Source organism: Phalacrocorax aristotelis, chromosome 4 (genome assembly GCF_949628215.1).
Source record: "Phalacrocorax aristotelis chromosome 4, bGulAri2.1, whole genome shotgun sequence".
Taxonomy (NCBI): Eukaryota; Metazoa; Chordata; class Aves; order Suliformes; family Phalacrocoracidae; genus Phalacrocorax; species Phalacrocorax aristotelis.
This window is the reverse complement of record NC_134279.1, coordinates 22,646,062-22,673,067: the sequence shown is the minus strand read 5'-3', so window position 1 is coordinate 22,673,067 and position 27,006 is coordinate 22,646,062. Positions and strand designations below refer to the sequence as shown.

At 43.6% G+C, this 27,006-nt stretch overlaps 1 protein-coding gene across 8 annotated transcripts in view; it reads right to left on the bottom strand.

The window, feature by feature from the left end:
• ADGRL3 (adhesion G protein-coupled receptor L3) overlaps positions 1-27,006 on the bottom strand; it is a 520,031-nt gene that overhangs the window by 26,357 nt on the left and 466,668 nt on the right. For all 8 annotated transcript variants that reach the window (XM_075090573.1, XM_075090572.1, XM_075090568.1 and 5 more), the window contains 3 exons: positions 14,382-14,550; positions 11,414-11,539; positions 8,770-8,866 (listed from right to left, as the gene is read on the bottom strand). In XM_075090573.1, coding sequence (XP_074946674.1) covers positions 8,770-8,866; positions 11,414-11,539; positions 14,382-14,550 — 392 coding nt within the window. The remainder of the gene's footprint in view (positions 1-8,769; positions 8,867-11,413; positions 11,540-14,381; positions 14,551-27,006) is intronic.

Below are 27,006 nucleotides of genomic sequence, written 5' to 3'. Positions count from 1 at the left end.
GAAAAATGAAAAAAACAGCAGAGGCAATTTGCTAGCCCAAAAGGATGCTGAGTTTCCCTTACAAACAGAAAATACTCCTCTGCTGTCATCTACCCGGAATTTCTCTCTACTTCATATGTGATTATCAGAATGGGTCATTTTGAGGCCAGGTGCTGACATTTAGCCAAGCCAACAGTTGTTCAACAGGGTTGCAGAGATTTATGGCTTGCAAACAGCAATCCCTCCCAGCTGATTTGGTGCAACTGCATGCGGACTACTCCCTCCAAATACACCCTCCATCTGGGCAATGGGCCCCAGGCAGGGGTATCCATGGGGTCAGGGGAGGATGTGTGTAGTCTGCAAGGGTTATGAGAGGGAACAGAAGAAGCAGAAGGGCACAAGGGATGAAGCCAAAGAGCTTTATCAGGAAAATGCCAGTGGTGGTGAGATGGGGAGGTAAAGGAATAGTAGGAACAGCCTCCTACAGTGTGTAAAATGGAAATTTGAAAGTCCTGATAAAAATAGACCATGTTATTTCTTTTGCAGGCTCTCCCCCATGTTGTGAAGACTGCTACAAGCATCTGTGGTGCTGGGACAGCAAGCACTCTTGAACACTGATCTCCCCAGTGAAGGGCAGAAGCCACAGTGCTTGAGAAACTGTGGCTGGACAAGATGCTAGGAAACAGCTTGTAGGCTTCCTCTGGATTCGCAGAGAGATGCTGCCAGGGACTCTCACCCTGCTTCTTGCCCTTGATTTCCACCAAACAGCCAGGGGACATTTATGCACCTCTGAAAATCATTACACCCTTCTCAAGAGGCAGCGTGGACTGAAAAAGAATAGAAACTGAACGTTCTAATTGTATGCCAGAGGCGGGAGGAGAGTGGCATTGCTGTTCTTGTTTGTGGCTAAACCAGAGGCCTCCAAGCTCCAGGACTGATTAATCCCTTGAAACAAAGACTAAGTTTCCCAGGGCTGATGGCTTTGCTAGCCAGTGGGAAGGGAGATGCTCGAGGGCAAGGATCATAGCATTCTTCAGGTTCAGGCAGCGCCTTGCCCCTCCTGACTCAGCAATGGTGAGCAAGGACAGTGTTAAGCAGCAACATCGCAAAAAGGATAGGTTCTGGGGAAAAGTGCCGTGTCTTAGATTTAAAGCAATTATGACGAAGAAATGAGATTTCCACATCTGCAGATCATGGTCTCTGAATAGTCACAGAGGCTGCTACCCCTACCAGGGCCATCCTGGGCTCAACTTTGAGAAGTCCTCTGCATTTACCTCCAGAAAACCCCAAGCACCACTGAAAATAGAGCACAAAGCATTTAAAACATCTCCAGGGGGAGTGCAGATTTAAACAGACAAACCTCTTGCTCCACACCACCTCCCTAGTCGTGCAGTGATGAGCACACAAGAGCAAAGTGTCTGCGGGAAACAGATGCTTTTCTTTAGTCCAATTATTTTTGAACTGTTAAGCACTCAGGGAAAAAAACAAGAATGCGAAGTATTTTTATATGCAGGAATATTTTGGTGAGTTCCCTCTAGGCAGCTGCAGATGCACTCATGAAGAAGGAAAGCAACCATGGGCATCTTGGACAACCTGGGAGTCTGCTGTGCTGAGCCTGTCTACCCCAGTACAACAACAGAAACAAGAATAAAAGGAAAACAGTGATCTGGCAAACTTGAAAAGCGTGTTTAAAAATTGCAGTGGTCATCACTAACTCTGCCTGCCAACTTGTGTGTATGTACAGCCACAACCTGCTAATTTAAAATGAAAAAATCCCTACACCATAAAACCATCTCTCTGAAACACGACATGAAAACTGACTGACTTCACAGGAGAAACTGGGGCACTGTTTGCTGCCAACTGTAAAAAGAAAACAAATGGAAAGAAAACAGAGAAAGTATTTATTCTCTAATATCTTTAAGCCACAAGAAAAGCCGTAAGTGTTACTCAGAGCAGGTAAGAAGCATTTAGACAGACGGTGATAGATCAGTTGATGGCACCCTCTGAATATCCTATCAATATGAGTAAAGGCATTTCTACCTCTCCCAGAGCTTGGCTGCTTGATATTTGTTTTATATGCAACATAAATTCAGCAGAAATCTGACTGTCACGCCAGTCACATCAATCCATCAAGGAGTGAATGAGCATCTTGAGAGACATATGACAACAGTAGTGCTTCCATGGTCCAAATTTCCTCTCACTCTCCACTTTATCTAGGCACCAGCAGCAAAGGGTCAGCGTTGCAAATGGGCTACAATGAGCAGCAATTGCTTTTTGAAGTGTGCTGGGGATGGGGTTTGAGATCCCTGGAGGACTCTTGACTTGATTTTCCTTTTTCCATTTTGCTCTTTCCTTTTCTTTCATTTTTTTTCTCCTCCTCTGCTTGTCTCTCCTTTTAATCAAAGCAAACTCTACCCTGTTTTCACTGCTGTATTGCCAAGTTATGTCTCGAACATGACACCCGCCACCCCTGCAGACAGATAAACTAAAGCATCTTCATTTCAGAACACTGAGACGCACCTGGCAGCCCCTCTCTCGGAGCAGAAAGAGAAGATTTGGGGAGAGTGCCCCAAACCTGACTCACTACAGTGCCCCAGCGCTAACCCACAGCTCCTTTCTTCTGGAGTGACAGTCTCCTACCAAAGGAAGAATTTCACCTTCTACTGTGTTTTCTAAATAACTGCTTCCTAAAAATGCAGGATAATATATCCACCTGAAGATAATTTAAAACTTCACCCAGCCTCCCTGCAACACACACAGTCATCCCTGCTGAGTTAACAGCGCAGATACGATTTCAGCCTGGAAATCACAGCTTAATTGTGTTTTTGGGTGGGTGGGAGGAATTTGATGGGAGATTTCATTTAGGAAACAATCAGGTCTCGGTTGGGTTAGAAATCAGGATATTAATGTTCTTCATTTTAATTTTCCTCTCTGACTCAGATTCCCACTGTTTGAATTTGAGCTCAATTTGTTCTGTTCATTATGAAGAAATCCACATGAATTTGACATTAAACTGATTATCTCTGAAAACAGTAGCAATAATTTCCCTTTTTCCTGTGCATGTTTCAGATTAAGTCTTTGTGGTTGATATAAAAACTCAGGGGAGAAATAATAAAGCAAAGGGAAATCAAGTATTTATTCTGGAGCACTACTTCGAAGCCAAGATGTGCAATGACACTTAGGCATTTGGGAAGAAAAAGCAAGGGGCAGGGACAAGCTATATCTTCATTTCCATTCCCCATTTCAGCCCATTTGCATGGGAATAAACAGGGAATGAATATGGCTTTCCTAGCCAGGAATAATATCTGGTGTGCCAATACTGGGGCACTTAGGGCTTTGTGATGACTGTTTGATGGGGTTTGCTGGCAAAGGGTGTGCTCCCTCATGAACGGACCCTTAGGGCCACAAGGATGAATTCATTTTTAAGACTCACCATCCTGCAGTAAGAGTTGCTAGAGGTCCTGGGCTCCAATCCTGTACCAGCTGTTAGGGTCCTATGACCCCGAGAGGCCTTAGTGGCCCCAGTGAGATCCACCAGGGACCCACACCCCCTGCTCAGCCCTGACACCCAGTCCTTGCCTGGCCTGGCCTTGGACCTGGGTTGTAGCCTGGTTTCCAGCCCTGCCTCTGCCAACATCTCCTGCTGCTCTGGGCTGGACTCTGGACCTGGTTCATCCCCTTGCCTTGTCCAGGGCTGTGGATGGACCCTGCTACCAGCACCCAGCTCTGCCTGCTGGCTTAAGCACCTGTGGGACCATGCCCTGTCATTGAGGGCATGGCTTGTGCTTGACTCCCCCTCAGCTCCCAGCTCTTCTCCCTCATGAAACAGCTCTGCTCTTGCAGCTCCATGATATTTCTTGTCCTTCAGACAAATGAAGCAGCAAGTGGACCACCAAGAAATCCCTCCAGGAGAATTCTGTGGATGAGGGTGGTGGGGATGGTGTGCAGTGCTTTGGGGGTGAGGGGACATAATGCATATATGCATATAGCCAAAGGCAAGAGGTACACATACTCCTGTTTGTATAGCAAGACTGTTATTGGAATAAACTATTAAACTTGCTGTCTAGTCTGTAAGCCAAGGCTCAGAGTATTACAGTGGGAGTACAGCGCTTGACCCAACACAACAGACTTCTGGAACAGTACTTTCAAAGAAATCTGGTGGCTTTACCCCTAGCCCATTTATTTCCCCAAAGAGGGAAAAACGTTCAGATACAGTAAGCATTTGCCATGAATGAAGATACAGTTCCCCTTATCTGCTAACGTGAATGGAGATACACAGCTCCATCAGTTCATTTTCTTATAACAAAGCACCACCTCACAGCAGTGACAAACTCTTCTTTGCCTCTGCTGCTCTCGAGCCTCACCAAAACAAAGAACGCTTCTTTCTTTAACAGATAACTTCAATTTTTCCTCTGGGGGGAAAAAAAAATAAAAATCATCCTCCCACCCTCCCCCACCCCCAACCTGAAAACCTAAAGGGTAACAAAGTACCATATGGTTCATGATGATATTTTTTCTTTCCCATTTGTCCCATATCCAAAGAGCGACAGTAATTACTGATTACCTGTCACCTAAGACATGTATAAAAACAGGCTGGAGTCACACTGCTGTTTCATGCTATGACTGCTTGTTACCAAGGCTGTCTGAACTATCCAAGTGCTTTTTGACAGTGATGCTCTGAAGGTGCAAACCTCATGCTCCTGAGGTGGCCACTTGAACGTATCCAAAGCTCAGGCCTGCGCTGCACCATCAGAGTCCAGCAGTGCTCATGCCTACAGCGGTCCCTTGCAAGGCACTCACCTTGCCATCAGCACCGTGCTGACAGACTTCCCGATTTCCCTTGCTGGCTGCATCCACAGGTACAGCCCAGGTCCATGATTAGATTACCAAAGCACAAGTACAGCAGAATTGAAATAACAGTAATGCTGTTAATTGCTTTTAATCTCTAGCTCTTTAAAAACTGTCCTTAGCCCAAGTACGAAAAATCTGCTGTTACAACCAAGCAGACATCTGCTCTGCTTTCTCCTCATCAAGTTAACACAAAGGAAAACTCTGCCTATTGCTTTCCCTTCATACCTTCTACTTTTTAGCTTCCAAAGTAGTAAGTTTTAGCAAATAGTCCACCCTACAAGCGTCCCTTTTGGTCCAGTTTTTCATCATTGCATCCAAGTGCCTGTATCAAGACCAGTTATACTCTACAGGCAAAGAGAGATTTCTTTTTTCTACTCATGAGGTAACCAGCTTGGCTCAGCTTTTTCGCCCCTGCAAGTTTTCAGCACTGTGAAAAGAAATGTAGAGCACAGGGTGGATGTGAAATAGATGGCAGAAATATCCAGCCAGACCCATGGTGGGAAAATTGGACAAGGTTATGGAGAAGGAGTTCAAGGAGCAGGAATTCCCCTGGACCCTGAAACAGAGTCCATGACCATGAGGTGGACTGGTATGCTCTGCATTCGACAATAGAAGAAGAAATCTATGGCCGGTTTCTGTTCCCTTCCTCCTGATTTCAGTGGTATAACAACCCTGAATCCACAACATTACTAAGCCATAATGAGTAGCAAGGGGAAACAAAGCCTGAAATATTTTGGACTAAACTGTAATAAGACATTACCTTCAAGAAATATCTGAAATGGTTCTGTATGTCTTAGAAGGCAAGGGTAAGTGTAGTTTTCATTACAGAACACAGTACATCAAGGAAGTTTGGGGTTATGCCTGAAATTCCTGGTCTGATAAATGAGAATAAGAAAAATAACATTTTTCTTGTTACTTGGAGGAGATTATTAATTGGCAAATTACTTGCAAGGGGGGGGGCAGGTAGTAGATAATAGAGGATCTGGAGTTGAAAAAAGCCATAAGCAGTGTGATACCTGCTAAATCAGGAAAAGACATGTCTAAAGGAGGCATGCACTAACATGGGCACTATATTCCAGGCTGATGCCCAGGAGCTTCATGGAAGAAGAGGGGATAGGATGGTATAGAGAGATGCTGATCATCCTACAGGAATATGGATAGCTACAACAATCTTGCCTGGGATGTTATTAAGCAGCAGAGGACTGCAAGTACTGTGAATGTGATCAGGGGAAAAAAAGGCTTAAATGAGAAAGCACCCCAGTTGGAGGATGTCTCACTGCTTTCTGCTCCCATGACAGCAACATGAAAATTCAGCGCTGTCTCAGGACATGGAGAAGTAGTTGGGCCAGGACCTGGAGGATGGGGCACTTCTGAGGAGAAAGGATCATTTTCTCCCTGTTTTAGAAAGTGGGCTGCTGTTTGAAGGCTCTGGGGAAAATACCAATGCACAAAGAATGTTTAATTTGGGATAATACAGATACTTTTAAACAACCGGTGTCTAGGCTGGGAGGGTTGGAGAGGGACTTCTGAACAGGTACACAAGCCTGTTGTATCAGCCTCGAGCAGGGAAAGCTACTAACCATAAAATTCCAGGCTTACACTTGACTCCTCTGAGCTTTTATTGCACACTTGTAAATAAAATATTAATGAAACAGCTCCTTTAAAGCTTGATATATATTAAAATATTAAGAGGAAAACAAGAACTGTGAAAACCACATTGCCCCACTAGTCTGTTCAGGCTGCAGCTCTCTCTGAAGAGACTGAAGAAACAACTTTTGCTCTATGCAAAGCCCTTACACCACGAACGTTTCTTTTCAGCTGGAATAAACAGGATAAAATGTGAAATATATGGGGCCCCATGCAGTTGGGATTACTTTTGATGTCAGGTGTATTTTCCTAGCAGAACTGACCACTTGCTGCTTTGGAGATGCTAACTCCCAAAGAAATGTTTTAACCTCCATTTTGCAGATACTTCTGTCTACCAGAAAAGAAAAAACCAAGAAATATTGTGCCTGACCGCGTGAAAAAGAGGGAGGATGCCCCTGTATAATAGTACAACTTATTCAAGTCACTTAAGTGTCCCACCTAGATGGCTTCCCTTCCAAGACAGTTATCAGGCTGCTTCTGTAGTCACTGGAGAGATTCAGGCCCTTTGGGTGATTCATCTCATCCAATGTTATACAAGGAAAACAGCTGGATGAAGTCTGCTTTGAAGATGCCTCCCCCGGCTGTTCATTTCCCAGCTGACCTTTAAATAACAGGCACATCTAGTAACAGGCTCTCGTCACACTGGTATGAAGACTTCCCACTTGAAACCTCTTCACAGCTTTCCCAATTTATGGTCACACTCCCTTCTTTGCGCAGAAAAAAAAGGCTATACTGAAAAAGGAGAGAAGCCTTTCTTCTGCCGATGAGCCCAAAAGATTCTTTTTGCTAAAGCATTTCCCTTTGTAGCCTCAGCTGTGTCAGAGAGCAAGTCAACTTCTGCACTAACTAAAGGAATGAACATTTCATGCACAGCACATTTTGGTTTGCTGCCGAGACAGAGTAATAGATGGCCGAGGGAAAGAGTGGTTCTTGCTGTAACCTTTGTGCAACAACCGGCCCGTGTCTAAACTAGCCCCAGTGAAGCCTGGCTTTAGCTCTGCAGTCTGATGCAGACTGAGATGCGAGGGCAACACATGTGGATAAATCAGGCATTCGCAGTAACGGCACCTTATAGCTGTCGTTATCAATGAATCTTCAGTGCAAAGTGAAAATATCCTGGCACAAAAACCACCAGAGTGGGTTGAAGAAGAAAAGTACATCTCCATGTTAACTACACTGACTTCCCCTTTGCATGGATTTGGGTGATATATATAATGTTCAGAGAACTGAATTGTATATAGTTCCCCAGCGCTCAGTAGTCAATATTACTAACAGCACAGACAAAATCCTTCAAGCCTATCGTCAGGCAAATCTCACCCTAAAATCTGTGGGAATTCTGGGTGAATAAAGACTGAATAAGAACCAAAACCCCAACTTAATTCTCGGTTGAACTTTGCAGTCCAACCATCAGGACTGGAAATACTTTTGATTTTCACCATCGTGAGAGAACAGCTGGGCCCAGTAATCCAAATTCTACCCCCTCTTAATTTCAGCTTCAACAGGGCAGACACAAAAAACATAATTTGGCATCTGGTTGCTCAAGGCTACGCCATAAAGTAATTGTACTGGAGGAGAAAGAAATCAATCTCTGAGGCTCTTTTTCTTGTATTCTCTTACCATCGTTTTCCTGCAACTCCCTGAAAAAGACTTTTTTTAAAAAAAAGCTGTTCAGATTTCCTCCTCTGCCAGGCACCACATTCTGTTTGGCATATAAGCTTCTGCTAGCCTTTCCTCTGCAGATGTCTAGAAGTTCACATCAGCCAGTTCTTCCAACTAGGTATAGTAACATCAGCGCAGACAATTTTGTTCCAAGCACAGTTTTTCCTTACGTCTATGCTCTGCTGTTCATTTTTGCTTTCGTAATATATACATGCCCAGGACTCCCGTGATGCTTAACACAGGCTGTATGGTGCCATAAAGGCCCGCTTTCACCGTCAGCAATGAGGCCTGACACCTCAGCAGCTTCTGGCACTAGCAGTTTGGCGAGGGAAAGGGGAGATTTCTTTTCAACTTCATTTCATTTATCTTTTTTGCTTTGCCTAACTCCCTTCCAGAATGACAATTCTTGAAAATGCATGTGTAAGAAAAAAAAAAAAAAAGAGAAAGGAAAGGAGGAAAGGCAACAACCACCACAGAACCTCCTCCCACTCACTGCAACATTTCTTATGTGGGAGAATAGGGTCCAGTGCCGTTCAAGGTCAGGAAGCGGGGAGGGAGGTAAAGGGGCAAGACATTTCAGACTCCTTAAAGCCACCACAAGAGTTAGAGATATGAAAAATAGTTTATAATTACCTCTGTTGAGTGAAGCTGAACTGTTTATATCTCCAGTAATAAAGGAAGACTCGGACTGCTTTCGAACTGTGTCATTCCACATCCTACGAATCCGGCTCTGAAGAGGGAATGAACCACAGCAGGTAATGAATTTTTAGCAGCTGCAGATAGGTTTCTTTCTGCCTTACTAAAGATGGCTATTGACATGTCTAGCTCAGGATGAGACTTGTTTCTAGCCAGCTTTAAGCAAGGCGTTGCTGTTTTGCTATAACCCACCTTGTGCGTGCCAGACCCTGCCTGCCTAACTTCATAAGAGAAATGTCTATCTCAAAGAATAAGTGCATAATTGGATTGCTTACATGTTAATTAAAAAAGCAATAGAAACTGTATGCGAGAGAAACCCAGACCTGTGTGAGCTACAGATTTATCAATGTAGCACCACATAATGGAAAAATAACATACACAGAGAAGCAGGCATGCTTTCTGTACCATCTCAGATAGCTAGCTGAGACTATCTTAGATAGTCTTTATCAGAAGACTTGATCTATGTCTTGGTGTCCCTGAATAAACAGAAGTTTTCTATAGCTGCCATCCATCTTGGGGAATATGGGGGAGGTGGAGGAAACCCCATAAATGAATGACTTCTGTCTGTGGTGGTTTTGCCGGCTGTGATATAGCTTCTGCTGCTGGGGAAACAGTGTCCCAGATAAGTTGGCCTTCTGTTTTGTTTCTCAAATATGCTGTGGAGTATCTACCTCGGTGGCTTTTACGCCACTGTCTCCCTCCTCCAAAACTAAACCTTAGAAAAGATCAAAAAATCAGCCAATACACATCTTGCAAGTGGTTCAACCACAGTCCCTGTGTGAACATGACTGGGGAACTCAGGTGTCATGGGGAAACTCTCCTTCACCTCACCTCTCAGAGTATGATGGACGTGTCCCATGGCTGTGTGAAAGTGGTGCTAGGTGGTCTGGGGAATTGGGAAGGCTGGTTCTCACTGTGACAGGCCATGTTTTTCCTAACTGCCAAAAATCCAGTGCCTCCCATAGTGGGTCCTTAGCCCTGGGAGATCTTCCAAGGCTTAGTCATGTGGTCACAGCTGAAAAGTACCTCCTAGTCTACTCATTAACTATGTAGTAACGGTATCTCCTAATCATGCATTAGCCGTCTATAAATGGAAACAGTGTGTGACATGCGGCCCATGCACCTTTACAGCAATTATTTTTCACCTGGACATTTAATCTATTGTATTTCTTTGACTCGATCCATTGTGGATTAATTACACTATTTCCTAAGTGCTTTTCAGAGAAAGAAGGATCTTAGGAGTTTTCCTCCTCATGGACTTCTCTTTTCAAAAGTTAAGTGTCAGATGCTTTCAACAACTCAGACTGGTCCCCATCCACTCTCCATCACCTGTGTGAGGTTTCTCCTGCCTACGATAGGTCTCAGGCACTTCTATCCTTCCAAAGACAAGCTTCTGCAGGCAAAATAACCTTCCTTGTTGCCTCAAACCTTGCCTGCCATGAGGGGACTGCTGCCAGAAGGGAGGGCACTTACCCAGTATCTAAGTTATGTAAAACCAAAGACTTTCAAATCAGCCACCTAAATGTTGCTGGATATAGTGAGTTTGGCACATTATTGATTACTGTGGGATTTGATGGCCTAGTGGAGAGAGGTTCCATATTCTGTTGATGTTATTTGCCCTGCATAACATCCAGACCTATGTAAATGCCAAAATGGAGCTCTTGGATGACATCTTGGAAACCGTTGAAAATAATAATTTGCTCCAAGGCATAAACCTCAAATCAGGTTTTCCTGGGAGGTTATAAACTGTTACTCGCTGCATGTCTTTCATAATTTAATAGTGGAACTGTCATGTATAATTACTTCCATTAGTAATACTGAATAAATTTGTGTTTTGTTTCTATTGATTAAGTAAGCTTCTTCATTTCTTATGGCTGTTCATCCAAACATCTGTATCTGTACATACAGGTTAGCTCCGAAGTTGCTAAGTGCACAAACTACAAAAAGCCCTGAATTTTCAGGTGACCAACGCATAACGAATCCAGTAACTTAATAAGATAATCTGACCCCAATAGATTCTCCTACGAGGTCTATAAACAAAGGCAAATTGAGTGAGGCAAGGAATTGATCAAACCACCAAATGTCAGAAAGCAAGCCCTTTCACTGTGAAGGGTACTGCAAGACTCTTGTCTTTTTTCAGCACGAAAAATACTTGGTTGTTATAGCATTATTCCTGAACTTGGCAACAGCGTTGACAACAACCTTCAGCTCATGATTGAAGGACATACTGGGATGTAGCAAAGCTGACAAAATGCTCCTAGCTCCTGATTCCCATGGAGAGCAGGCAGGACAGCTCAGGTGATGACTGCCCACCTGCCTCTGGAAGGCAGATTTGGACTTTTTATTCCCATCACAATTATTTAGAAGGTTCTCAGAGAGCCACTAATTTCTGTCACAACCCAAGGGAAGCCACCATGTTGAATTCAGGTCCAGGAGGGAGAGAAATCTCTGCAGGTGCACCGGGAAGAACCCTAAGGCAGCTCCTTAGGTGCTGAGAGGAGCTTCCTTCCCAGCATAGCTGCAAAGGGTATTGGCGCAGTGGTGCAAAGCCATTGGGGCGTGGACAAGAAGCACGGGTTACCTGCGAGCCTGTGGAATATCTTCCAGGTGTCCGTGACCCCGAGGTTTTTCCTGAGCCAATAGAGCTCTCTGTACTTTTCCCACTACAGCAATGTGTGCGCAGGCATTTTCCATACTCTTTACGTACCTAGACAAGGAAAGAGCAACAGCAGTTAGCGGGCAGCTCCTCCTCCAACCCACCACCTTCCGATTTGCAACACAGCCCCTGATTTTTCCTCTGTGGCTCATTAAAATGATAGCTATTGCAGTACACAGGGAAGAAGCTTGCAGCTGAACGCTCTCAGTATGCGAGCTCACCATTTATGATGGCGTAAGGGACTGCTTTTATGCAGCAAAGCTGCTCGTTGACACCAGTCGGTTGTAGCTTCCTCTGAGGCACATCAAAGGAGCACGGGCGAAACTACAGATACACTATTTATGACTGAAAATTAATATCCTCATAGATTTGATATAAACTAGCATATTGGCTCATCAAGGTACTAAAAGTTATTGCTTCTGGCAGGGGACTAAGAAGAAAAATTCCAAAAGAAACATATAAGAGCTATTGATTTTTTGTTTTTTAAATTATTTCTTGCAGTCAAATTGAAACTCGAGGAAACTGTAAAAACAGCAGCCCTAGAGATTATATTCCCAGTGCACAGGGGTGGCTGGAACCTGCTTTTCCATAGCACTGTGCAAGCCAGTCATGTTTTAAATGGGCATCGCAATCAAACTGGGACAACACCTTGCTTGGAGTAAAGCAGCACCACCTCCTTTGCTCTAGGGGAACTATGCTGACTTGTGCCAGGGCAGGATCTAATCTTTGACTGTGCTTCAGATGTGATTTTGTATGGGCAGCAATACCCAGAAACCAGATGGGACAAGACTGAAAATGAGCAGATTGTACTGAAAAGCCAGAAGAAGGTCACGTTGCCTATTGACAAAAAAAAAGCCCCCAAAAACCCATGCATGTCCAAAACACCAGTTGACATTCCTTGGAGCACATGGTTAGCTGTAAAATTTTGCCAGAATATCTATGAGCATTTCAAACCTCTGTGAAACAACTGTTTAAATAGCAAATTACAGCTTTTTCATTAGGCTCTTCCTTAAGCGCTTGAGACAAACACAGTACCACGAGTGCCCAATATGCTCGAGTGCCTAATCAATCTTTGCTGAGAGAAAATAATTCAATTGCTTTAATTAGCCACCCACTGCTTGCCTCTCTGCAGCTTTTTGCTGATTTTCTAGTCCATGACAGATAGGAAAGGAAAGGATTTTTTTTTCTTCCTCCTCTCAAATAATTCCTCCCTCAGCTCACTGGGTCAGAGAGATGCATCCACCTCACAGCAAGGTACTAGCTGCATTCTCCTTCCCATTATGCAGCCATAAATCAGGAGTGATCCCACAGTCATCAGTGATGGTTTAAGGGTGTAGACTGGCTTGAGACAGAAAAGAGAATGGTTCTCCCATGCTGAGTGAGCACCCCAACAGCCAAGGAGGCTGCGATGCCATGCTGGGATGCCAGGTTAGGGACTGCCCCTTGGTGAGGTGTGTTGGAGGCGAGAGGATGGACCAGTAAGAATGGTGCAGAAATTCAAACTCTTCATCAAAGAGGTACCTGCAGGTCTAATTAGCACTGGTGATGCTTCCGACATTCTTATCATCATCTTGCCTGCAAACTTTCTTGCTGAAAGTTTTGGGATCATCAGCAAGCAGTTGCATCTAGATAAAGCTTTTAAGCTTTTCAAAATGCACAAATCTGAAATGAAATGACAAGGACGAAACTCTGAACCCCAAAAGTCTTCCTTTGGTTTCAAGAATGACATTGTTCCACAGCTCTGCAGATCTTTCCAGGGGCATCGCTCGCAGAGCTCACTTGCTACGATGATTTTTGCTTATGTTTCATAGGTCAGATCTCCCTTCCTTGTACAGAAAAATATGGGTAATACAGCACGGCCACAGCAAGTCCAGGGCTCTCAGATGGAGAACAGATCTCAGCATGGCCCTGACTTTACCCAGTAAGCCATTTCACCAAAAGCCACTGGTTACACTGAGAAACTGGGCCCCAGATGTATCCCTGTATAAACTTTTCCCTATGTTTATACTGGCTAAAGAAACTGCTCTTTGAAACAAAGATGAACATAAAAAATTGCCAGTAGACATGCACAGAATTGGAGAGCTCTGTACTACTGAATTTCAGTGGAGAATAGAATGGTTCTTACAATTATTTATCACTGGTTGTCAGAGGCTGTGAGCGTGATCTACATATGTGCACAGAGATTATTTTTTTTCTTCTCCCAGAATTTACTGAAGTTACTCCACCGTTATCTTGCAAATGTTAATTGGGGCATACTTCAAGTTCCACCAAGAAGCACTTACTGTGCTTGCTTTGAGGAAGATTTCCAAAAGCCCACATTAGGACCAAGCAATACAAAGGTTAATGAACTGTTGCCGAGCACAGGCCCTTCAGTTTTTAAAAACGTGGGGGAAGCAGCCCTTGTTACATACCATCAACCCATATATGCTGCTCTAGAAAAGGGTGATTTCCTGCAGGGACTGCAAATGAGGATGTAAAGCTCTATTTTGCTGCCTGCACTCAGCCACGTGAGGAACCTCTGGATGCTGGTGGAGTTGCTCCCATCTCACACTGGCATATGGGAAAGGAGAATCTTGCTGATAGCGGGCAAAGCCCTTTTACAACAGGTTCACTCCTGTAAAGCCCTTCAAACTGTCAGCTGCCTTTTCCCTTGCCTCCAACACGCTGGTCGCCCACGCCCCAGCTGCTGGAATGCCACTGCCACGTATCTCCTTTATCACCTCATTCCCCTGCATCTTGCTGGTTTCCAGTCTAAATACCACCCTTATTAGGTGCACGGAGATAAATCTGCATGAGACAAATTCAGGGCACACAGATGATGTTATGCTATGGTTGTTAGGCAACAAAACACCCCATTACCACCTCTTTTGCCGCTGGGAACAGTCTGTCTTACCTTTTTCTGGAGGACACAATGGAAAATGAATATAAACATTCCCTGCAGAGAATTGAATATGGTGAAGAGATACGCCATGATGACTGTGCTTTCATTAATATACATGAGTCCAAACGCCCAGGTCAGTCCTAATAGGCAGAGTAGCGCTATTGCACCTATAACCCAGGACCTGTTAGAAGAAACAAAACAAAACAAAACAAAAAAAAAGGGATTGGTTTTTCATGTACAAAAAAAAGGCATTCGTCCACAAGCAGGAAGACTTTGCCTGTGGTTTTAGCAAAAAGAAAATTGTGTATCAAAATGGGTTGTAGGGAGTTTTGTCTTCAAGCTGGATGCAGTTTACAAATCTTCAAGCTTGAGGAAATATACGGAAATGGAAATGTTATGAGTGTAGAAATTTATCAGAACCAAAGCATATTTGTAACCACAATGTTTCTTTTCTTTTTTTTTTTAAACATAAAAGCAGTATGTATGTAAATGACATGTAGATGCTATTTCTGCAAATGACAGGAAAAGAAAATAAACCAACCAAAACAACAACTCTAAATGTCACTTTTTTAGTGTCCACTGGTTTCACTGGGGCAGGAGTGCCAGCTGGAATAGCTCCTTTACACTTAACACCAAGACACATGTATTGCTGCATTTTAGCTAGTCTCCCATATGCCTGTAAGCCAATAAACAACTACAAGCAGGTGGGCAAGCCCTCACTGCTTGCCAGATCAGCTCTGCACAAGGAGGCTTTCTGCAATGCTTTCACACTTCTTCCACCCTGTGATGAGGGGAAATATATATACACACGTATAGGCGCTCACACTCCATATTTGCTAAAACAGTAGCTGCTGTCGCACTTCTGCTCAGAGAAAAGGAGGGGCAATCCTTCTTCACATTGGCTGCAAAATCAGGATTATTGCTTGTTCCACCCCAGGAGGGAAGCGGGAGTAGGGGTGCAGCCACTGCTTGTCCCCAAATATTGTTCAAGCGAATATGGGTAGGCTGCAGTTTCTGCTTGCTTTCTTCCAGCACCTTTCTGCTCGGACAGACAGAGCTGGGGACATGGGATGGCTGCTGCATGTCATTTATGTCAGTGCACTTTCAGGAAAGCAGGAAGCTCTGCTGGGATGGCAGGAGAAATATTCCATGTTACTCTGCTAAATAAAATTTAGTCATCTGCTAAATTAACTTCTCAGAGACTGATCTTCCAATAGGAGGACATGAGATGAAGTGTGACAAGCAGGATAGGAACTGGGTCCTGTACCTAGACATCTCCCTAGTTTCCACATGCTAAATTACCTACAACTTTAAAGGAATTGCTGCTGCCCAGGGGAGGGAGTCAGCTTCTAGCTGGGAAGCACAGCAAGAAGTTCGTAGCAAACAGTGCTGTGAGCATTCCTTTGCCCTTCCCTTCAAGGCCTGGATTTTCTGCTGTCTTCCCCTGGTATCATTAGGTGTAATATCATAAAATGAATGCAATGATATCCAGTCTTTGCACCCTTTCCTCAGCATTTAATCCTTCGGTTCCCCAAAGCAGACAAGCCTGCAGCCAGCCAGCACCTCTGCTTCCTTGTCCGGCCCAGAGCAGCCTGGGGTTCTGCAGAAGGGCTCACAGGGACAAGGACCTGCCTACGTTCCTAAGTCACTTCAGCCTTGTAGAAACTTGGCCAGGGTTTGGACGTATTTGGGCTTCCATCTGCTAAGCAGAGCATGGGGCAAGGAGGAGAAAGATGAAGCAGCAGCAGCTTAGGGGGAAAAATAAGTCCTGCAGAGGTCAGGCAGGCGGTCTCCACTACGGAGACTCCTTGGCAGCTGCAGCCTGGAATCCTTTTCCTTTTAGCAGGGCTTGTCACAAACAGGAGCACACTGGTGTTGTATTCATGTTTTCTGTTGTTTTTTTTTCTTTAGGTATTAGAACAAAAATACAGCATTAAGTCTTCCACAGAAGTTTATAAACTATGTATTATTTAACCACACAACCAGAAGAGCTCCCTAAGGTAACCGCTTATTAAGGCAGTTCTTTAAAAATCACTATTATGTATCTAGCAGAGCAGAACAGCTCCTTTGAAGCATTTCCAGTCAATCCCGCTAATAAATATTTAGCATGATGCAAATTGAAAATGCACTCTCAAAATCCTTCAGAGAGGTAGCCACTAGATAAAGTTTACAGCTTTAGCCGCTTGGTATATTTTTCTCCCCGAGATTCCACCATCAGTGAGAGCACATTATCATCTTAATTGCATGCCAATTTAAAAAATACAAATACGGTTTTCTTAAAAAAAAAAGAACAACAAATGAAGCGGAAAACACTTTTTTTCCTCCCCCTTCTCTTCTCCCCCACAACTAAAAGCTTTCTGCATTTACAGAATATTTTAAAAATGATTCCCAGGGTATCAGAAAACTATTCTGCTCTGAAGCACAGCCAGTTCTTGACCCCAATTAAAGAGCCTTTGGCTGCAGAGGTATGCAAGAGTGAAAGAGTTATTTAGTGGAAATATGCTACCTTCAGTGATGGAAAGGAATCTGTGGGTTAGAAGACCCTCAACAGTGCAAACTGCACACGTTACAGTGTTGTGCTTCAGAAAACAAGACCTGGAGATAAAGAGGGTGTGGAGATTACTTTGAATAGCTCCTTCCCGTATCCGCGGGAAAAAAAAAAAGAACCAAGCAATGAAAGAGAACATGGGAATGATGCCGCAAGAATGAACACAAAGGACTCTTCACCAGAAGAACAAACTGAAAGTCTACTGCAAAGTTGATTTGCTTCTATTTCATGCTACTGCGCATTGCTTTTTGGTTGCAGCAGAAAAAGCACAGATGCCCTAAGGCATGGAATTTCTAGGCATTTTTGGCTTTCTTCGCAGGTTTTTTTTGGTGTGGCTTGTGGTTTTTGTTTTGCTCCTTGTACAGACTTGCTGTTGCTTTTTCACAGTTGATCTTTTCTGTAGTGTAATTTTATAGCAATAAAGAAACAAAACCACCCATGTTTTCATGTAATTGAAAATCTGAGATTTACAATTAGGGACAATTAGGTACTCACAAGAGTAAGGAGACAGTCTCCAATGCACCAAACACAGATTTGCTTGCACTGCTCCCGTTAACTAGAACGGGAATCATGGGGATTACCACCCATGCACCTTTTGAAAATGTACTTCTGTATTTCTATTATCATAAAGCACTCTCAGTGACAGAGCACAGTGGGCCAGAGGGTTGCTATTGGTATAACAAGTCTGTACCACACAGGATTAACTTGGGAACATTCACCCTGAATTCACGTAATGTCCAATCAAAGAATATAAAGCCAATACGGTGACAACTGGTTGGCAGTACATATGCAGCACATTTACTCTGCACATTAGCTGTATGCCTGACTGTTTTCCTGCACAGTTTGCTCTTCTGCCTCAAATGCGAATGACAGAAGCTTTAATGATTTTTCAATATTGATCTGACAGCTGGTTCATGAGACCACACTGATAAATGAAATTTATCAGCCATTCAGGTCATTCTTACTTGATGAAGGGTCTGTTATCCTCATAGCTAAAGAATGCATAGACATAAAGACAAGAACACCAACATTAGAAATATAATGACACAGGGAATATAGCTTACTGCTAGTCCCCCTCCCATCTCCCACCAGCCGTCACCAAAACCAAAGGCGGACTGGCCATCAAGTGCGCCTGGTACACGCCAACCAGCCTGGCTTGCTGTCCCAGGGAATTGAGACATGACCAAGGACGCTGGCTTCAGGCACAGAAGCGAGCATTGTTAGCTGCGAGCTGCAGCTACCCCTCCTGGCTCTGATCACACAACTGTCAATTGACTTTGAAATCTCTTAAAAATCATGGCTATCTCTGGAGAAAACAGGCTTTGAAGCTCCAGCGTAGCCACCACAGAAGGCTTTAATGTGTTCAGGTGGCAAAACTTCACTGTGCCTCCAGCACTTTCCATCTGCGGTGCTGTAGTGTATTACAGGAACCTCTTTATTGCCGTTTACTTTTTCATAAGTGTAACTCCCAAGTTGCCAACTTACGAGCCAGACTGCAGCGTGATCTTCTTTTTGTGATAACGGCATTGGGATCTTCTAAAGCCCTGGGTGACAGAAAGCATTGACCTATTTACTCCCATTTCATGGGGAAGGACAAAGAAAGGACTCTGCCAAGCAAGAGTGCAAAGCAGCCTGCTGCAGTGAAGAAAAAGCCAAGGCGGACCACTCAAAATGAGCTTCTGCCACCGTGGAGACACAAGATTAGCCACAGCCATTTTCCTATGGGACTTTCCCTGACCTTCTGGGACAGGCTGTGCACCTAACTGCCTGCATGGCAGGTGATGTGCAACACATGGGGAGGACAGGCCAACTCCCAGGCCTCCTCTCCCGCCTGGCATGGAGCTTTTGCACCTGCAATCCCTTGCAGTGGCCACCATGGGTGCCAGAGATGGCGGCTGGCTCAATGTGTTCATCTCATTACCCCTGCCAACATAGCCAGGACCAGTCCATCCTGCTGACACCTCCTTTGGTCAATACTAGTAACTTGTCAAGCTATAACCTCTGCTAAACAAACCACTCCCCTTGAGGGAACCCGCTCCAGCCTGAGTAAGAAAGAAGCTGTATTAAAGCTAAATGATTTTCAGCAGTAACTACTGATTGAGAGGGACACTAAGTTTATCCATGATGAGGCTTTGTGTTCTCTCCTCACAATGGCTAATGCCATGTAGGGACAACGTCTGCACTGTTCACATGCACCTGAAGCCACAGAGGGCCATGTGAGTATCAACAGAAGCAGGATTTAGTCCTCAGGAAAGGAAAGTGGTTTCACACAGTACATCATTCATCTCTCCTATTTTCTCCTCACACCTTGTCCGTGGCTGGCATCCCTGCAGAGATCCCCCCTGGTCATCAGCTGCCACCCTGACAGCTGCTTACCTTAGATCTTGTGCCATATCTGCTAATCACATGAGATCAGCTGAGCTACCCTACTATTCAAAGGCGGCATCTAACAACACACAGGGAAAGCACAAATCATATCAGGATCAGGAAGGAAAGAGGAAGCAAGTGCACAGGAGGTGGCTTGATGCAGGGAACTGAGCCCCTGCTTCCAAGACACAGCAAGGAAAGCTCAGCTCCTTTGACTTAGCAAAACATAGGCTGAGACAGTGTGACCTCTGCATCTACAATGCATCTGGGGAGGTACCAGGAACACAGAAAAACCACTGGTATTAAAAGGCTCCCCACTTAGCTGCACCAGCAGGGATCTCCAGCCCATCCCAACTGTGTAGCATGATGTTGGTCAAATCCCTCTGCTTCTCTTTGCCCTCTCATCCACTCCACCTGCAAGATCATCGGGGCAGGTTCCTGTTGTGCTTGTGGCATAACTAGCACCACAGGACCTGCAGCTCCCTGGTGATCCAATTAATTAAATGAAGATGTGCGACAGCCTGGAGCTCCCAGCCCAGCAATGTGGGCAGGAGCAGGGCATGAATTTCTGTTACTGTGTTCACAAGCACTCAGGTTTTACAGTAAAGACTTTACTGTCGAAATGTTGCTGCTGATAGCTTTTAAAAACAGAGAATTAGGGAAAGTTTTTACTCTGTTGCTGCTATCCAGATACTCGTGAAGTTTTTCAGTGATCTGTAATAGCCTTTCTTCAATGCAGCTAGAGGCCCTGTTTCATCTTTGTACAGACAAAACGTAAAATCAGTAAACTCGGATTGCCTTTTAGCTTGAGGCTAACAGTTCAGAGCAGCTCAGGAGAAAACTGTCAAAAAGACCTGAGCAGTTTGTACCCATTTCCAACCTGGGTATGCCTAGGACCCACTGCCCAAAGCAAGCAGGTACCTAAAGAAATGAGATTTTCAAAGATGCCTAACTCCCAAACACTTCAAATCTCTACATACAAGGCCCATAGGACTTAGTCTCTTATATTCCTCATGAAATACAGATCATTCCTTTTCATTTTACCAACTCAAGTGTTGTAAGAAGCTTAACTCTTGTGTTAGCAACAATTCGTGTCTGACAAAAATTACTCCAGAATGTTTTTTCTTTCCCCTGGTAAAGCCTGTGAAATCTATCAGTGCTGCAGTAATACTGTGTCAGTATCTGTAATACATAAAAACCATCACTTAGACAAGAGAAAAGCCTTGGAAGAGCCTTAGCTCACAGGAAAATGGAACTGCTAACTGGAAAACTGAGATTATATTCACTAGCGGTACCAGCAAATATATTCACTAGCAGTACCAGCAAATAAAGGTTGAAGCAGAAATTGTTGGAAAACCTAGCCTAGCACAGCTTGAGACGCTAGACCTAAAGTGCTTTCTCCAGATTTGGATAAATTCTTACAATTCCTGGCAGTAAGGGATACAGCCCATTGAATTTATACTGCGTGACTCTGAGCCCTCCAGAGTTAATGGGAGACTGGTGCAACCAAAGAGCAATTTATCCCGCACAAGAACAGCTGTTTGAGGTAGTCGAGGCTTCACCATTCCCTGAAGAAATACCTTTCTCTACTGACTGCAGAGAAAACTTTAATGATGGCTTAGGTGGGGGCTTCACTTTCAAATACCTAAAGTTAAAAAGCTGATCTTCAGTGGTTGCATTATTCCTTTAACCTGTGAAATCTTACCTAACCTCCCTTGTGTTTCTTTGCAGCCCAGATGATGGATAGTGGATGGTCTACCAATCCGTATAAATACCTAATTCATTTTCTAGTCTTAAAAAAGCCCTGACTTTACCTTGGGGCAAATACTTCTTAAGGTTAATTATACATCATGTAAAACTCTTTCAAAATCTCATTTAAGTTAGATGTCTTTCAATTTCCCAGAGTACTTTCTCCTTCAATGATGAGAAACGATTGTTCATATTACCTTCTATATTCCTGTGATATTTCCAGACCAATACTTTTTTAAAACGTTGCTAAAATTAGCTACTTATATCCTTGTTTAGATGCTTAAGGAATATAAAACCCAATGCATCCTAAGCTCAGAAACCCCTTTCATGCTGTCTATCCTTGTAAAAAACCTAGCATGTACCTTTTTGACACAAGGTGACCAAATTGCCGGAATATACACTGACAGGACAATACAGAGGCACAGACAAACTGCAACTTATATTATATGGTGCAAACCACTTCCATGTATGTAGATTAACAATATCCTGGAATCCTAAAGCCTTCATTTTTTTTTCAGCAGGAAAAGAAGGCAAGAATTTACCTTCACACACAGATTGGTCCTAAAATGCTGCTGAACAGAGAAAGCCTGCTATCAAAAAACAGCTATTCTTCTCTCATTTAAAAAGAACGTCTGGTCTTCTTACATTTTGAAAAGAGTTTATTCTTATATATATAGATATATACACATATATTTAACAAATTGTCATTTTTGAGCCACATTGAGAGTAAAACTGGACCTTTAATAAAGCCCTACATAACTAATCAACTTCAGGTGTTCCCATTTTATTCAACCCTTTATGGTTTAAATTTACCTAACTCTATTTTATCTCTCTTTTGACAATTCAAAGTATCTTCCCATCTCTCCAATAGCAGGAAAAGGCTCAGTAAGCACATGGACTCAGAACTCAGGCCCCAAAACAACACAGTTTGGCTGGTGAGCAAAAATGCCAAAGTGAGTACACAGGACCTTTAGTAGCTGTTATGGGTGATGAAACCCAAATAAAAATAGATGGATGAGGTGCACCCTTAAAAGCATTCAGAAAGACCCGTGGAATTCATTTTAATATGGCACAAATAAAGCAGAGAGACAGACATTTCCTGCAGGCAAGCATGAGACAGACACAAAATAAAGCATGCTATTGTGTCTCCCCACTGCCTCTCAATATGAGGCACTAAGGATGTTTGTTTTCTTTTCCCTTTTTTTTTTTTTTTAATTTCAAGGATTAGAAGAGATTGATTTATTGAACTGCTGAAAATCTACAGGAAGGAGTTGGAAAGTCCAGTACTCCCCTCATAAAGCAAACGGGTTCATTGCTAATTAGTCAAGGAGTGTCTTCATGGTGAGAAAAATCAATTGCAAGCAATAAAAGAGTGCTTAAAGGATTTTGCCTTTGCATTTCGTGACAAAGTTACCAACTTAATGGCATGAAGCCAAATGTCTTCCTAATTGCCTTCCTGAGGCCGCTGGTGTTCATTACATGGCTTTCCAAGCCATCATTTCCAAGCCTCATCTTCTGGCTCCTGCATCATCTTTCACAGGAGGTGGCTGGTCCCCTGAAGACCTCTGTAACCATCTCGGGGGTCAGCAGGCCTGTCACAGCTTCATTTGCAGAAGAAACCCCTGGCTTTACATGCCTTGGAGATCTGTAAAGGTTGGGGTCCTACCCCCTGGTGTATGGGAAATTTTATACAGACTGAAAACCACTTCTGACTTCCACTGGTAATTCCAGAATTTTTTTCCAGACAAATGAGGCCAAACCTTCCTTGGCCCTATGTAATCCCCAAGCCCAGGATTTGGGGCAACCTATGCCTGATTCTTTATGCTAAAAGCAAAGCATCAGCATCATCTCTTTTCCCCTCATCTCAGCCGGGGAAGTCACGGCCTGCTTTCTGAGTTTGGTTCTTAGTTGCTGCAATGGGAAAGAGCAATTCTGTTAAGCTCATCTCATTTTCTGTAAGTAATTAATTACCCTCAGAATTGCTTACCCTGTTTATTTCCTTCCTCCTAGCTTGGCAAAGGCATGGCATGATTATTCAAATCACACTGATGTGTAACCACATATCTGATTGTTTCCACATGATATGGATTCAGCAAAGCCTTTAGACATATTTGTATGATCCAAATAGCACCAGCAGGGCTTGCTGACAAAATACTTAAAATGTATGCCCTTTTAAAACAATAATAATGATTTATGGGTTCACAGAAAGACCTTAGGTATTTAATATCTTTGAGGACACTCTCTCAAATCAATAACCACTGATTGATTTTTTTTTTTTTTAATTCGGAAAGGACGACACCTCTCAGTGGGAAGATTAGTGCTTTACAATCACCATTCAACATTAACACAGCCATCACGAAAACCATAGACAAACAAGCAAAAACCAAAGCCAAAACAGTAAAATATTAAGCAAACCTTTCTGTGAAAAACTCAGCAGCAGATTGCAAAAACAAAATCAGATGCTGCCATCAACATCACTGGGCAAAAAAGGCACCCAGGCAGAAGTGCAATCTCAGATGATTTTTCAGCACTGGCAGAGTTTCTGCTTCTGAGGTGCTCACAAACTCTGCACTCTGGCAAAATTTAAATGTGCTGTATCTTTTCCTGGTAGAAGCTTGTAAATACTTCATTTTGTGCCAATTCCAAGTGATTTTTCTGGCTTTGCTTTAGGCTGCCTGTTCAAAGTTTGCTCATGCAGAGATGCACATGAAGGCTATATAGGATCAGCACTGAGCTACCCAGGGGACTAGGAAGCATGGTGGTTTCTTACATAGCATACAGGGAGATGCTAAGCTGACTGTTTGGCTTGTGAAGGCATGGTACTCTCTCTCAAGGCCATAGGAGACACAAAGATCATAGGCTGAGCTCCTGTGCAAGGAAAGTGAGGCAGACAGTTTCTAATGCCCAGCTCAGTACTCCGTGGCTAACATCTAAACTTTGCATGGGCAGAGGTTTTCCAAGGGAGAGAAAAAGCTATTCTTCATTTTCAGAAGTACCCAGATCATTTGGTCATCCTTGCAAAACTCTTTTGCCATTTTCTGGTGACAAAGAATGCGCTGCCTGCACATCCCAAGCACCGTTAAAACACATACTTAATTTCTCATCCAAGTATATCCAGACCCAAACACTGGTTTGGGGACTTTTTTTGTTCCCTAGGATCAGATTATCCTTTCCTGGAGTGGGAATCCAGGGGTGATTCCTCTTCAAAAGGCATCCCTGGAGGTGCTGTCCCCAGAAGACAGAGGAGACCAAAAATGCTGCATATAGCACAGTTGGCTGTGAAGGATAGATTGTCAATGCCCTGTTCTTAAACAACCCGCTCAGTTACTCTTTCTATTTTATAAGTAGGGCTGTATGAAAATCTTAACAAAAGGCTCATTCTTTACAAGCACTGCTATTTTATTTAACATTATGTTACAGGTAATGGCCAGTCAGGATTCTGGATCACGTTTAACAGAGGTTCACTGTGGCTCCTGTAAGTGTTTGCATTCACTGGCTTGTGTTTCAAACGCTTTCCACCACTCACGCCAATGCATGTACCTCCTTGAAGCTGCAGGGGTGCACGTAACCTCCTCTCCCAGCTTGCTGCTCCAAAGAAGGAGTCTGCACGTTGCCTGAGACCTTCAGCCCTTTGCCAGGAACAGAGAGTGCTGGAGATACAAGATTGGGCCTTCTGCGCCCAGACGCTGGGCATGGGCACATCCCCAAGGGCTGGACCCCTTCGCTGCACCGTGCCCTCAGTGTGCGCTCCCAATAAGCCGCAAATCCAGAAGTAATGAAGGATTAAAGTTCTGCTGGTCTGCAGATCAAGTCCCCCAGATGAACCCAATGCAATATTCAATTCCAGACCCTTTGGCATCGCAAGCTATTTCTAAGTTGTAGCATCCTATGATTAAACAAAAAAGATCTGGAAACCAATAGTTGAGTTTAAATCTCAGTACAAAAAGATGAAATAATCCTCATTGTCTCCCTACTTTCACTTGTTTCTAGAATAGCTAGAATAAAGAACAAAGATGACCTGCTACAAATTATTGCTCTGCATTGGTAATGTAAGGTTTTCCTACTAAAGGAGAAGAAATCTTGCATTTTCAAAAGTCTAACCTGTTCCTCACTGCACCAAACCCAGGATGTTTACTTTTTCAGCATTTCAATCAGCTGAGTAAATAAAACTAGACTGGTCAACCTCCATTCCTGCCAGCACAATACCACTGTGTTAAATCAAGGCTTTAATTTAAACATTTCTGCAGACGATTTTTGGAAGTTCCATTTAACCTTTGTTTTCAATTTTGTACCTAACTCTGAGGATTTTTTTATGACTTAAGAAAACCCGCAGGACTGAAACAACAAGCTAATCTGAGGGCTGGGATTAGTCATGTCTCTTTAAATAAAATACATATGTTCAAGCAAGAAAATGAGCAGATAATCACTTACACCCATACAACATATGGGGAGTGTGGGATACGGCAACGGTTTGTAAACGAGGCATATTTTCAAAAGGGGCTTCTCAGTTTTGTGCCTGATGCTTCTCGCCCCTCACCTCCCCCAGTCTGGGCCAGACTCCCTAAAAGAGCCTGGACTGGGCTTTGCGAGTTGTTATATGGTAATAATCAATGTTGAGTCTTTGCATTTGGCTACTACTTTTGGCTTTTAGGTTGCACATTCTCAGATTTATTTCTGTAAGCCTCTTAGCAAGAGACTCCCATGAAAACAAAAATAATAAAGGAGTATGGTGTGAGTTTTGTTTCAAATCAGAAACTTGGGAGAACATTTATTTATCCATTAAATCAGGGCCATGTGCCTTTAGTCTCAGACCATTTGAAGTTCCCATGGCTGCCAGTGAGTTGAGGGGGGCCTGTTTTGGTCATTTGGGGATTGATTTCTGAAGACTGCAATGCAGGACATTTCTGCATCATCTCCATTGACGTGATTTCAGCGTGTGTTCTTGTGAATCTGGCCATAATACCTGGAAACATTCTCTTCTGCATGTTCAGAATAAATAATTTTTTTCCAGGGGATTTCAGGTTTTTGATATAGTGCTTATTCTGTTGTTGCAGAAGATGGGATGGGAGCAGGTTTCCACAAGAGGGAAGAAGGCTGCAACAAAACTACAGTGATTAATGCCAGGATTAAACTGTCTCAGGGGCCCTAATTAATAGTGCCTCTTTAGCAACAAAAGGAGCTCCCAGTCTGGGTCTCACTGTCTGAAAGAAAGAAAATTAAATTTCCAGGATGACCTGGGTGGGTTTCTATCACACTGGATGAGCTTTTCCAACAAACTCAGGCCTACAGCCTGACACGCTCCTCTTTGAAGAGGTCCCCACAAGTTGTGCTTTCTAAAAAGCATCCAGGTGGCCTATGGCACAAGCCAAGCTATACCCTGGCTAAATCAATTACACAATAAAATGGGACAAAAAGAGAAGCAAGCTGTCAAAGCCCTTCGCCTTTTTCCTTCTTTCTAGTGGGTCCACAACTGCACTTGGCAGCTATGGTTGACGCGTCGCCCTTCCAAAGTAAATAAAGTAAAATCTCATTGCCACATACTGCAGCGCAGAAGAATGTCAGGAAGTCTGGTCTGGCCAGGGGAAATGCTAACAAACCCAGCCACAGCCAGGCAGAGCCAGGGGGCGAGGGGTTGGGTGCCCACGGGAACTTCAAAGGAAAGGTCATGTCTGTAAGAAAGGGAAGGGATGGCTTCTGGCCTCTGCCAGGAGAAAGTAGGTTTCACGCTCTCCTCTCCGGCCATTTGGAGATGCCCTGTGTAATTTCAGGCATGACAGCTGCTTAGCCCTGTTGATGAATCCTTTCAATCTGCTTACAGAACCTGCCTTTTGTTAACTAAATAACTGCTCTCTACACCCAATTTCCTACCAGTTTTCCATGTAAGTAACTGTCGTGCCCCATATTGTGCACAATAACAGCCTACAGCAGACAGGACCTCAGATTTCAATATATATGGCGAAGAGCACATCTGGA